Raw genomic sequence first — 13924 nt, 5'->3', positions numbered from 1 at the left:
CACACATTCATTTGACTGTCATTCAAAGTGTGAGCGTGTGGGTGAAAAAATAGGTTCCTTGGACTGTTTCGGTTGCAGCCTGCAACTTCACCACCAAATACAAGTAAATCATTCTCACTTATCCGATAGAAACGGGTCAATTAAATGTTATAAAAATGTTTTTTCTCATCTCATCCGTAAAATCAACTGACTATAAAAATAGTTTTACTTAATTTTAAGCTTTGCAGTCTGTATGAATCTGCTTGTTCTGCCCCTTGTCATTAAACCAAGGTCCAGTTTCACTTAACTGGTGCTCTTTAAATTTTTTCCCAATGTTGCTTACTTTTTAAATATCCAAACAATTTTCAGACATTAAATTTGATGGTTGGTCATGCTCCCCATTTGTGTGTACCATGCAGCCAACAAAGTGGGTGCATACTCTGCTTTCATCATTAGATCTGAGCGTAGCATCCAGTGGGTAGGTCAGCCGATACCCTGTTTAATTGGTGTGCAGATTTCGCTCATTTGTCACACCATCGGTGCAGCAATGGTTCAGGCCCACTCTTATGTTCTCTCATTTATATTGAGTCAAAAATTGTGCTTTGATCTGTGTGGGATCTGCAGCAACTGTGTGTTAATGGTAGAGTTGAGCCATTGATCAATTTACTGTACATTTTTTTCTGATTCAGGGTTTTTGCCTAATTACATCTTTAATGTAAAAATCTGGTTCAATACTGCTTTTGTACAGGTTCATCTTTACACCTCTAGAAATAGACATACTGTGTCCATCCAGATGGTATTAATCAACTTGTTTAATTCGGGTCTTTCTCTGAAGATCACAAGACTACAAACACTCAAACACATACATGTGCATTATTCCAGACATTCACTCCCTGTTATTCTCACTTGAACTGTGTTTGAACTTTTTAGAAGGCTGGACAATAGAATTGATATTTACACTCCTGTGCACTTGCTCTCCTTCAATTAACTCATAGCTGTAGAGAGAGATATAAATGTGGCTGCATCAAAGATGTGCTTCTCTTCCTGCTGGTCCACAAGGCTGGATGCATGCTATTTAGTCATGATTATACTGAGCAAGGAAACAAAATCCTCATGCAATCAAGAAACGGATCATTTGGCCATGCTGACCCCATAACAATGGTGTACAAAAATATCATAATATAAAGCAGAACATATCATTAAAATGCACACGAGTAGTTAAAAGTGGTGATACGTAGTGGCGATATGTTTTCTTAACCAAATAGAAATTTATGAAAGGAGATGGAGACTATTCTTAGAGGAATTTTATCCACCAACAAGCACCATGAATGAGGAAAGTTTCTCCCCAGGCCCGCTGACCTCTCTGATCCCTGCTCTTAAATCATTAGTATAGACTTTGTTATTGTTCTGTGAGTCATCAATGAGCTGCACTGCCCCGCAGATGAGCTGCAAAGTTATCTTGTAACTCACTGAGAAGCCAAAACCAGCTTTTTTTATGCTTTGTCATGGCATGATAATGACTTTTGTTCTGTTTGTGCCTGTATTCACTTCAGCTTGCAATTGTAGGGTTTTTTTGCAGGGTGAATGGTAATTGTGTAACTATGACCACTTAGTAACTGATAGTTTTGTCGATTTTACATGCTTGAATACATCGACTAAGCTTTTACTTAAAAGTCGGCCGTGAACGTCAAGGTCACATCTTGCCATTTAATCAGTACCACCAAAACACTCACTCCTCCTGGAATCGTGCTGGCATATCTGCTGTGAAATGACATTGTTAACCAACAATTTGACATAATTTGCTTTTATTCTCATTAAAGCTCAGCGTTACACACATTGTAGCATATTTAGAACAAGCATAAATGCAAAACCCAAGAGGACTAGGCCAAAAAAAGACAGAATTCCCCTGTGCACAGGGACAATTTAATTTTTTCAATTAATTAAAATTGATGTGTGAAATCTTTCCATTTACATTTATAAATCCACAGAACCAACAAAGCCCTCAGTGTTCAGGATATTAAGTAATGAAATTGAGGTTATAGTTGGATTTTATGCTTTTATGGATTTTACGATTTTATAGTTGGTTTCATAGATTAAAAAAAAAGAAGTCATCACAGAAAAGCTGCCATTGCTGGTGTTCACACAAAGTAACAATAATAAGATGAGGTTTAATTTAAATGGTCAATAATATCACCTGCCAAATCTCTTTTGTATCCTGATGGTACAGCGGCATGTTTGGTCTTTGTATTTGTAGTCCTGCACGTGTTGTGGTGGGTGAGGTGATTACGTAGGAGATGGATTTAGACAGGGAGATGTGGCGGATGCTTCAGCAGAGGATTGTGGGCGCAAAGATAGTTTTTAATCCTTTGCAAAGCAACAGCTGTTTTATCCAACAACCCATCACCATCATTGTATTCATCATCATCGCCATCATCATGAGAATCATGTTTCTTTTCCCTCTTTCTTATACACACAGATACACGTGCGGCCTTTTTGCTTTCCACCAGTTGCAGTAGAATATATCTGTGTAGCATCAGTATTATACAACCCAACCATTGTTCACCTTCTGTTGACTTGACGTGATCGTGATCTTCATGACTCTTGAATTTATAGTTTTTTTTTAATCTTTTAGTTATCTGTTTTCTGCTCCCTTACACCACTGCCCTGCTACATCTGTGCAGTGTAATCGATTAGAATTGCATTTGATGGTATATCTCTTCCTACACTGACCACATGCTAATGTGAATAATATTTGTTGTAGTGACCACAAAATGAAAACTAATGACTGCTTGAAAAGATAAAGTAGACAATCGCTGGGTGACAGCTTTAAGTACAAAGAGCATACAAACCCTTTGTAAAGAAAATTTCTTAACAATTCAAAAATGTATTACAATGGGATGCAACATGCACAGTGATTGGTGCAGAGAAGAAACACAAGGCAAGCTCTTGAAGGCCTTTCCTTGTGTTTCTGACAAGCATGCGTCGATAAAGATGCCATTATCGACCAACGCGATCCCTGTGGCACAACAAGGAATTAAAAACACATTTGACTTTTTAGAACAATGTAGAACTTTCTGCAATTGAATCTGATAAACCAAGCTGTAAAACACGGCACAAACTCAAAAAGCAAAAATAAACAGACCGGAACAAGATTACTTAAAGTCGACATGGTGGGAAAGAAATCTTGGAGCCCATTGGGAACATTCTAGGTTGGTGTAATGCCAATTACCCCTCCTTTGTTGAGTCACACAGTAGCTTCATTATAAGACCCAGTGAGATTTTTACTTTAGTCAATTTCTTTTTTTTTCTAGAAAAATTATACTGTCTAAGATTCATCACAAATAACTAAAGCAATCATCTGCAAATAATTGTTTCAGTAATGTATCATAAAAATAAAGACAACATCTTCACCTTTAAACCTCTACAAACCTACACAAGGGGAAGTAAAACTAGTTATCTGATGTCTGATGGTAATCAGACAGAGCTGGATAATCTGGTCGATTAACTTATTAGACTTATAACTATATTATAACTGAGTACCTTGTGAAATTGGTATGTCCCATTTTGCATTAGCTTAGAGAAAGATCTTTTAACTCAATCATAGAAAGATTCCAGTGAGTGTTTTTAGATCCTAAATTAGATTTAAAATATTTTTCTTCTTCTTCTTTTTTCATCTTCCCTTTTTTGAAAAAGAGCAATAGTCTTCATTCTGAATTGCAGCATGCATATAATTATTTCACTCAACCTGTACTGCTTAAACACATCCAGAAAGTGACAGACCAAGTTAAATTGAGCCTAAGAAGGTCATTTGTACTATCTTGCTTGACTTCACTACTTATTTTGGTTTAATTGAACATGAAGTAACTTTTTACAGAAGAGTATTTCCACGTGGTGTCTATGTGTGGCTAATAGAATGCAGCGTGTGCATTTCTAAGAAAGCCTTTTTACTATAAGACGATTTAACTGTGGGGTTCCCCAGGGAAGCTGTCTAGGTTCTCTGCTTCTACAATTTTTGCCAATAACCTACCACTTTTGTGAAAAAGTCATACATCATAATGTATGCAGATGATTGCACATTGTAGTGTTTAACAATATACTGCAAAATCAAATTGGATTGGAAAATTAGATGGAGGGGGCATCATTTTTTTTGGTTCAAAGCACGCATCGAGTCCATGTCTCAATGAAGGTCTATGAAAAGAACTTTTTAGATGTGGTCTCACATGGTCTTATATCATAGAATAACTGTCACAGAGGTGAGTGAGGCAAGGCAAGTTTTTTTTGTAGAGCACAATTCGTGCCCAAGGCAATTTGAAGTGCAAAGTGATTATAAGCGAATCCAATTGCCAGGCCTTTTTACATATGCCTCTCAAGCTATGACTGATGCGCCTTTGTTGTTCATCAGTGTCATGTGTAAAATAAAGAGGTGGCATGGAGGGTTCAAGTTGTTACAGCTCTAATAAGCCTCTGAGCTCGCAAGGGAGGTAGTAACAGAGGCGAAATGGGCTATGTGTGTAAGGGAGAGCCAACATTGCAGAAGATGCCACTCAGCTGATTCCGCAGTGCTTTTGGTTAACAAAGATGTTTTTTTGCTGGCAAGCCACAAGTGACATGAGAAAAGGGCAACCAACTCAGGCTCAGGAGAGACAGGCAGGCGAGGAGACAAAGGAAACCTGAAACTAGACATACTTAGGTCTGTGTCAGTGGAATACAATGCAGGTGAGGCAGTTAGCAAACTGAAGACAAAGAATGGGAAGTAAATTCAACCGAATACGTAAAGGGGCAAGCTCTAATGAAACGGTATGTGAAGTATGTGAAGCAAAAGGCAAACTGGTGGCAAAATATTGTAAACTACAACGTAATACATGGGCCTCCAGAAGACCAAGACGACACTGAGACAAAAAAAAAACTAAGCAGTATGTAGATCATGACGATAATAGCTAAGATCGGAAGAGCAGTGTCTGTTATTAGGTGTTGTGCTTGTGGAAAGCTGCATCACAAGATTTTTTTGGGGTCTTTGGGGGAGATTTTTTGAAACAGGCTGCTTGTTTGCACAACCAGCAGACAAACAAAAGCAAAACTCTCTTTTTACCTCCTTTTTGGTCTCAAATCAAACCCTGAAAGTATTATCCAGCTCAATGCATTGACCAGCTCGTCGTTAACTGCACGGTGGTTAGTAGGTAGTGTGCACAGCGTCTGCCACAGCTTTTAACTCAAAATAGCTGCCTGCTGCTGAAGCCGGTGCACAAATTAAAACGATGTTCCAAAATAGACCAAAAAGCTGCTTTGAGCTAAGTAGACTTTCAGAGTAAGATGATGATTCTTTGTTGGCTGTCAGTGATTCCTTTCACCTTCCAAATAATAATGTTATGCACTGCTGGTAAAATTATATTGATTAGTGGAGCTTAAAACAGATATTATGGCAAAGTCTCAGTATGGACTACAACTTCTGATTTTAAAACTGTTCCAAATTACAGTCCTTGACTTTAATTAATCAGTGCACTGCAGCTCCACAACAGAAATGCTTAACCATGCTTGACAGCTTATTTCACTTGTGATATGTCATCTAACATCTAAAAACCACCAACTGACATATTAACAAGGTCAAAAAATATGATTTTTACACTAAGAAAGCATGAACGGTGAAATGGTAAGGAGGCACCGTTTAGGATTGGCTCATTTCTATATTGTAAAGATGGCACTATAGGGAACAGCCTGGAAGTATGTGGAAAAGAGAAAGAGTGCATGTAGGGATTATAAAGTAGGTTTTTTTTGTGACCTTGACAAGAATCTGAGGGAAATTGTTTTATTTGAGAGAAACTGAAAAACGAAACAAAGAAATAACATTTGGTATTCAGTAATAGAGAGAAGTGATCGTAAAAGAGGTAGAAATCCAAAGTGGCTGCAGAAGTCTTGTGAGGTGTCCACTGTATGGTGCTCTTCCCCTCAAACAATGGCCCACAGTTCTACTTGAGGCCTACTCACACTACTACTGTATGTCCTCATTCTGGCTCCTGGCCATAATGTGTGTGTGTTACATTTGCAAGACAATGACAGCTTGTTTGCCGGGAGTATGGATGGAGGGATAAACAGAGGCAGAGGATGGAAAGAAAGAAGAGTTTGCTCAAGGGTCATGCTGCTGAAGTGTTGGGACACACTGCATATTTCATGTTTGTGTCTTGTAGCGGGTGTCCTGAATAATAAACTCACAAACTCTCCACAAGGTGAAAGTCGTGTTGAAATGAAGTGTGTTCGATATTTATTTGGTTTATGTCCTTCGTGTAACTCTTTTCACAAATTCCTTTGAAAACTGTTGGGCTATACTCAAGGATGCGGACGAACTGTTCTGCACTGGTGGCACCGATGCACCCTGCAGAGAATTTTTAGAGTACCAAATGGTGCACAAAATGTTCCCATGACACTTAAACTGACATGCAACATGAAACATTCCTTTAGTTTTGCCATCTCAACTTCATTTGTAATAAGTCCCTTTGAAGACATTTCGCATTTTGCATTTACCTGAAAAACAAAGCAGCAGTTTGTGTTTTCTGTAAATTGTTGATTTTGCAGTAAATACGGATCTGACAGTTTGTTTTATTGCCACGAAAGGGACAAGAGTTAAAGTGACCAGACACAGGGAGATGATAGCTGATGCAGAATTGTTGCTGCGTTATGATGACGAGAGCCTCATATTAATTCTCTTTGGAAACCAACTAAAGAAAATGGAATGCATTTACAAGTTGCAGTTGAGTTCCCATTTGTGAAATGTGGTGGAAATGTCTCAAAAAAATGGTCCCATCATACAACATGATTGTCACAGTCTGGTGCCTTGGACACCGGTCAGAGTGCCGAAGGCAGTTTCAGATTTTTGTCAGTATTTTAAAGCAGTATATATCAGTTTTAGAGGAGATGATATCAAGTTTTTGTTAAAGTTGAAACTTTTCCGACATGAGTCTAAAAGAATGGCAAAATCTGTGTGATTTACATTGGATTACTTTCAGCTCTACTTTATATAAGATATATATATAACCCTCTCATTCTCTCACTCAAAGCACTCAGTACCAAGGGCGTAACTTTGGGTCTACCATTGGGGGGGTTAAACTCGCAGCATATTTATTTATTTATTTAATCATTTTCTTGCTCGCTAATTTGCCATTCCTGTGTTAGAAATACATTGTGATACTTTTACTGATTTAGGCTACTTAACGTAAATGCAGCAGTTCACTTCACTATTTATGCCATAACGACACAGTAGTTAAATTCAGTGTTTAAGCACTAGCCAACATTGGCAGATGACAAGAACTTAAAGATTAATCAATTTCATCACTGTATTGGCACCTACATGCAGCAAATGTATTATGCACAATGCAACTCTCGATACATCACACAATACAGGGTGGCACACTGGAGAGCAGCTTGCACCTTTATTCTGAACTGATTTCACATATTGCCCACTTACTATCACATTAAGATTGCTATAAATGAATAATAATATTATTAAAGGAGTCAGACCTGTTACTGATGGTGAACTTGTCTTTAATGTCGGGTGTGTTTCCAGAGCCACTAAAAAAAAGCTGTAATCAAACCCCTGCTGAAAAAGGACAATCTTGACAAGACACAAATGAACAACTACAAGCCTATCTCAAATCTCCCATTTTTAAGTAAGATCATTGAAAAAGCGGTTTTTCAACTACTTAATTACTTTTTAAAACAAAACAACTGCTATGACACCTTCCAGTCAACTTTTAGACAGAACCACAGCACTGAGACTGCTCTGACCAAAGAGTTTAACAACATATGTCTGAATACAGACGGTGGAAAAATGTCAGTCTTAGTTCTACTAGATCTCAGTGCTGCATTTGATACAGTTGACCACAATATATTACTGAAACGACTGGAAAACTGGGCGGGTTGAACAAATTTCACGGAAAAACCAATGTTTTGACTGTTAAGCCCGGTGAAGATTTAACACATTAGCAGTCATTCCAGTTGTCAACGCCGCTTAAAAAGGTGATTTTCTTCTCTTCTAGCATTATCCTGACAGGAGAACCATGCCAACTTTGGATGCAGTTATCTTAGCGATAGCAATAGCCTCAATATACATATCGTTGGAAACTTAGTTTATGGCCGTTCATGTGAGCACAATAACTTAGTTTTGTCAATTTTACCAAAGCGACTGGTTTCGCCTTGCAGGATCACATATAAGGAACACATGAGGGGAACGTCTTGGTATGTGCAAGACAACATTCAAGATTTTCGCGCTAGCTTTGTGAACTTTCTGAGCAGCCGTCACAGCCCTTTTCCATCAATTTAACTCTCGTTAATACAACTCTTAGCACAACAAACCCCAAAAAAGTGTGACTGTTTTGGAGCAAACAGCAACTTAAGATACAGTTCAGTGACATTGGTTCCACACAGTGATCCCTGGCACCCTCTGGCACCACTCACCAGGTCCAGCGGCTGCGCATAAACAAACTTTCGGTAGAGAAATTGGGTTGGGTAATACCAGGTAGTCGGTTTGGGGGGGGGGGGGGGGGGTTACATTACAGATTATTTAAAACATGATACTATCTTGAAATGAAATGAATGAATAAAGAAAACAAACAAAAGTTATTCATTCAGAATTTTATGATATTTTTTGATGATTTGATTTGATGATATTGGGGGGGTTATATTAGCTGGATCTGATTTTTGAGGGGGTCATGACCCCCGTAACCCCCGTGCAAATTACGCGCATGCTCAGTACTAAACTATTTGGTTCGCTGGAGGCAGTGTTGGTTGTACTAGGCTACGCTTGATATCAGAGTCTTTCAGCCAGAGAATTTATAAAAGTTTGGCAGTTCTCAAAGTTTGTTTCCGGTCTGCTTCTTATGAAATACAGACAGTCAATCAGCGGACTGACATTACTGATGCTATCTTTAGGATGAAAGACATTTCAGTTCAAATGTTGGGATGTTAGATCTTATATTGCTTGGTATTCACATTCTTATTATATTTTTTTCGTGAAGGAATTATTCAGGATTGTCCACAAAGATTGTTCACCTGAACTGATGGGCTTGTAGACTGGTGTGAAGTGGTATAGGCACGCGCAAATAATACTTGTCGTGTTCGCTATGGCAACAAGACGGGGTGTGTAGAGGAGAAAAAAAAGAATAAATAGATCAATTAAAAGTGATAAACAAAGAACAATACAAAAGTATTCATGTTCCTTTTCTCTCCAGCAATAGGACTATGGACTTGACCCTGCGAGATGCTCTAGGTGGGGGCGGAGGTGGGGCCCCAGCTGAGGCCCCGCTGAAGAGAGACTTTGTAGCCTCATTAGAGAAGGAGAGCTATGATGACAAGGTGGGAGAGACAGTCTCCAAGAGCGACTACAGGCCTCTCTTGGATGGAAAGGACACCAAAAGCGGTAAGTCGCCTCGAGCATTCATGCAAAGATGTGAGGACAAGCCGAGATGATTTCTTAATGTGATGCTGTGCCCTGTGTGGCACTTCACTTTGCATGAGGGAGTTCAGAGTGAGGTGGCTGATGGGCATTTAGAAAATCAACTGACCAGATATTTTGGTACCACTAGGCTTTATTTTTGTCTGACCAATACGAGCATCCACTTTCACTGAGATCTGCTGCATTAAAGGAGGATACCAGTGGTTTTGAATATGTAAACCAAATAGGTTCCACATATCTACTAACAATAGTGTTTCACTGACCCAAACGCATTCATATCTATAATTCACTCTAGAGTCTAAGGCCTGTAACATTGAATTTGCAGAGGAAACTGTTTGTATCATTCTTCTTCTCGTTTACTAACGAACGTGGCGACCTCGTAGCCTTGGTATTCCATCGATCAAATGTTCCATCCAAAGTATCTGTCAGGTTGTCATCCATGTTGTGTTTCATCATTTTTAATTTCTTGTTAGGTTTCTTAACAGAAGAGTTTGTGACTTCGAACCTATGTGACAGCTGACTGTTGAAGCCCTGTTGTCTGTCAAATCTCCCAGTGATTTAAGACTCTACAAGATGATTACATTGAACCCCTTTAGAGATACGAAACACATTTAAAATTACGGTCCCACATGCAAGAACTAGGAGATATTTATGAGTTTGCAATCCTGATAGTGAAAAACACATTTCTTTAATGGAATAACTACTTTGCTTTGGTTTTGTTTTGATCCTGAGGTGGTGGTGTCATGAACAATCCAGCTTCTATTTCCTGTTATCCCAGTTAAAGGTGGGTTTTAGTATTCAAAAAACTTCGAGGGGGCAGTTTTACCAGCCAAGGTGTATGTTTTCCTTATTAAGTTTAATTTGTCAATTTACAAGCTGATTTAATTTTTTCTTCTTGGGGAAAATAAAGGACACGCTTGCTAACCTGTGGCTGTCGCTCTTTGGTAGTTCACTATTCACACAGACCGAGCAGAGGCGGTTCGGCACCACATAAATACACACGAGTTATAGCTACAACATAAGCTGCATCCACATAATGAACAATCCAAGCTTTTTGCTTACCAGTCCAAAAAAACAAAAACTTGTTGCACATCAGATTTCAGTTCTTTACTGACTCCAGTGAAGGAAAGTAATGCCAATATCTACTTTTGTTATTTATCTTTGCTGCTAAATGCTGTTTCTTTTGGGTGTTAGCGAAGGTAATGCTCACTGGCCAGGAGCTATCTTGGACTTCTTCAGGTGTTAAGGTTGATTTATGGTCGCCTACGGAGACCTTGCGTGCGTGCGTTGAACAAAATTCCTATCTATCCGTCGAGGAGACGGAGACTCGCGGAGACTGCAAGGGTTGTGATTGGTCGGCTAACAACATCATTTCTGGAATCACTTTTCCGGTTTAGCGCCGTCCTCTCAGAACAACAACACCGCCATTTTTGAAAGAGTTTACATTTGGTCAAAATTATTTGCATTTCAAAATCAACAAGCTCCAACTCCAAAAACAGTCTTTCTCTCTAGGTCGCCATCGTTCACTGTGAAGAGTGAAACGAAGCCGGAAGGTAAACAATCAAATGTCAATGTCACGATAGACGTCGCGAGATTGGGTCGTCTAACGTAGCGACGCCTACTGATCGGGAGGTGAATTGCCTGCGTATCCGACAGCCCGACGGAGAACTTCGAAAGGACGGACTACAGAGACGGATTGACGGATAACGACGGAGAAGCATACTGAGGCCTTAAGCATTACAACACAAAACACAGAGACCCCTAGACCCCCATATTCTGCTCTATAAATAAGACCCATCAGGGAGTGTGTGTTGCTTCAATGCCTAACCCTTTCTAGACTTAAATTAAGAGAAGGACTGTATTTCTTAATCTCTCGGAGTTTCTCTTTATTTTTCTCCCAGTTTTATTGCCTTTAAGCTTTTAACCTTGTTTATTCTTCCCATTTTTCGTCTTCCTCATCTCCATCTTTGCTGGCTCTGTTTTTCTGGGTCTGTTCCACTCCTCCCTTCACTTTCCATCACTTCCTGTCATTGTTCTGCTGTGTCAGCCTGGAGACGGTGCCACAGTGGCATCGTTGCCATCACATACAATTAGCACCCAGCCAGTGTCACAGTTTGGTCTACTTAGCTGAATGTTAAGCCATCCAGCTGTTTGGCATACAAGAGTCCAGCGCTTTAGAAAGCAAGAATTTGGCAGTCGCCCTCATTCATGTCACTAGTTGACACGCGGTGGGATTGAACTGCATTCTTAAAACACTTTTCTAGTTTTGTTGGCCACGCAAAGCACCACACAGTCGTGCACACAGTGCATGCTGTTCAGCACAAAGTTGGTTTGTTGACCAGTTTATTTGTTTACTTTTTATGGTACAATGCACATTAACACATTGACTCCCAAGTCACGTAAAACTAAATTGTTACTGCCCATGCGTTGGCTCCCACATGGTAAAAATACGTTTTTACGTTTTTTTTATGGATTCTGAATCTAAACATTCTAATGCACATTCTGTGTGATTTTTGTAATTATGTGATGAACAGAACTGACATAGATGGCAGTCAAAAACTGGTGTCATCATCTGGACATTTTGATCATTACGCCAATGGCTTTGCGTCAACTCAAGAACAATTTTGATAACGCTGCATTGATTGTTGTGCATTTCCGCATTTTGTCCAATCGCACGTGTCGGTTTCCAGAGGGTGACGGTAAAGTAACATAAACAAACAAGAAGAAGGAGAAGAAGACACGCGACAAGTCTAAGGAGGCGGTCTTATGAACAGGTTAGCTTTGCAACATGCGACACGACGCAAATCCTCTGACCCGGATATGTAAGTATCTAAAGTGCCACAGGCTGAAAGAGCGCACGTTTCACAAAAGCCCCGATATCTCAGTTTGTTGTTGATTTTGGTGGATACCCGCCTTGGTTTAGCTAAGGATAGCTCACTAATGGCGGCACCTAGAGACACGCAGTTTTGACCCACAAAGAGTTTAAAGTCTCAGCTTTCAAACGAGCCATAACATTTTTCAGTGGCCCTATCACATAATATGCTGTGACTGTACAAAAAACGTCAAAAAAATGGTTTAGAACGCTGGGATTCTACGACATAATTCTGTAAAAACCGCCGGTATTCAATGTGTTAATCAAGGTCACATTTTCAATTTGTCCCTAAAACAACAACAAAATAACCACACTTTAATCTAAGTTGAAAGAAAGCTGAAATAAACAGAATTAAAAGTTCAAAGATTTTGAGAGGTATTGAGCAGATTGAAACCGGGGAGAACTGATATAAAACGTGGACCAACAAACTACATAAAACTCCATGCATTTTAAGGATTACACAAGTAAAGTAAGATGGGACAGATAGATGCATTGTAACTGTAGTGATAGTCTAAAATAAATAATCTATCAGCCATTAGATTGCTTAGAGTATTGTCATCTTATTATAGGAATATTGTATATTTTTATTTTAAAACAATATGTGGAAGGAGGAATTTAGCCTCTTTTATTTGAGATTTTAAGATTAATCTTGATATCACCTGGCATGACATTATGGGATAAAAAAAATTAATTCCTCAGCTATTCACTCAATTTGTGAAATATTTATATTGGTGATTCATTATTGATATACATCTTGATAATTAGATGATTCAAAAGTCCCAAATGAACAGCATAAAGTGACAGAATGTGACTGAATTCCAGAGATAGATTAGAAAGTATTGATTGGTGTGTTAGGTGATGAACACAGATGGTATTTCACTCTGTTGCATACATTTTCTTTTTCATCTTTTATGATAAACCTTTTGTATTATTTCAAGCAGGCTCTGACACGCCCATGTACAGGTGGTATTGGAATGATCAACTAAAACAGGCACATATCCTCTGGCTGTGGCATGTATTTGAATCCTTCATGTTTTGAGGACATAAATATGTTTTCACAGTCACGTTGGGAGAGCTTGACTTGCTTAAGAAGACAAAGCGAAAGTTTCCATAACATTATTGATTCCATTTTTGGACTTCATATAACGTGTAGGTGAGGGTCAAAGTAAATATCCAGATAAGAAGTGATTGAAACATGGCTGTATGTGTTTATGTGTGAGAGAGAGATAAAAATATTTAGATAGGGTTAACTATAAAGACCTGGCGGCTCCACTCTGTGACTGCCATTTGGGTGTTTTATGACACCAAAAAATCTACTACAGGGATCCTCATAAGTGTGACCCCCAGTTGTATCTGACATAGATTTGATCAAAAATGGTATTCTTGAAATGTAAAGATAATTGGGGACTCAGATGCTCAGATATAAATTGGAATGATTCCCTCGTTGCTGATGTAAACATGTTGCTTCCTTCAAGGTAAAATACAGTTGAAATAAATTAATCTTGTGTTTCCCACAGCATTTAAGATGGGTACGCTTTCTTCACTTGATTTTGTTTTCTAGTTTTTTTTTGCCATTGTTCAGGAGGGAAACCCAGACATCCCTCTCCCCAGCGACATTCTCCAGCTCCTTC

The 13924-nt window shown here is 39.0% G+C and overlaps 1 protein-coding gene across 6 annotated transcripts in view; it reads left to right on the top strand.

Annotated features, from left to right (window-relative positions):
• Positions 1 to 13924, top strand: part of map4l (microtubule associated protein 4 like) — a 91703-nt gene that overhangs the window by 9519 nt on the left and 68260 nt on the right. For all 6 annotated transcript variants that reach the window (XM_075483733.1, XM_075483736.1, XM_075483732.1 and 3 more), the window contains exon 2: positions 9198 to 9385. In XM_075483733.1, the coding sequence (XP_075339848.1) occupies positions 9208 to 9385 (178 nt within the window). In that variant the 5' untranslated portion in view covers positions 9198 to 9207. The remainder of the gene's footprint in view (positions 1 to 9197; positions 9386 to 13924) is intronic.

This window comes from Odontesthes bonariensis, chromosome 14, assembly GCF_027942865.1.
Source record: "Odontesthes bonariensis isolate fOdoBon6 chromosome 14, fOdoBon6.hap1, whole genome shotgun sequence".
NCBI lineage: Eukaryota > Metazoa > Chordata > Actinopteri > Atheriniformes > Atherinopsidae > Odontesthes > Odontesthes bonariensis.
This window is presented reverse-complemented; position numbering and strand designations above follow the sequence as displayed.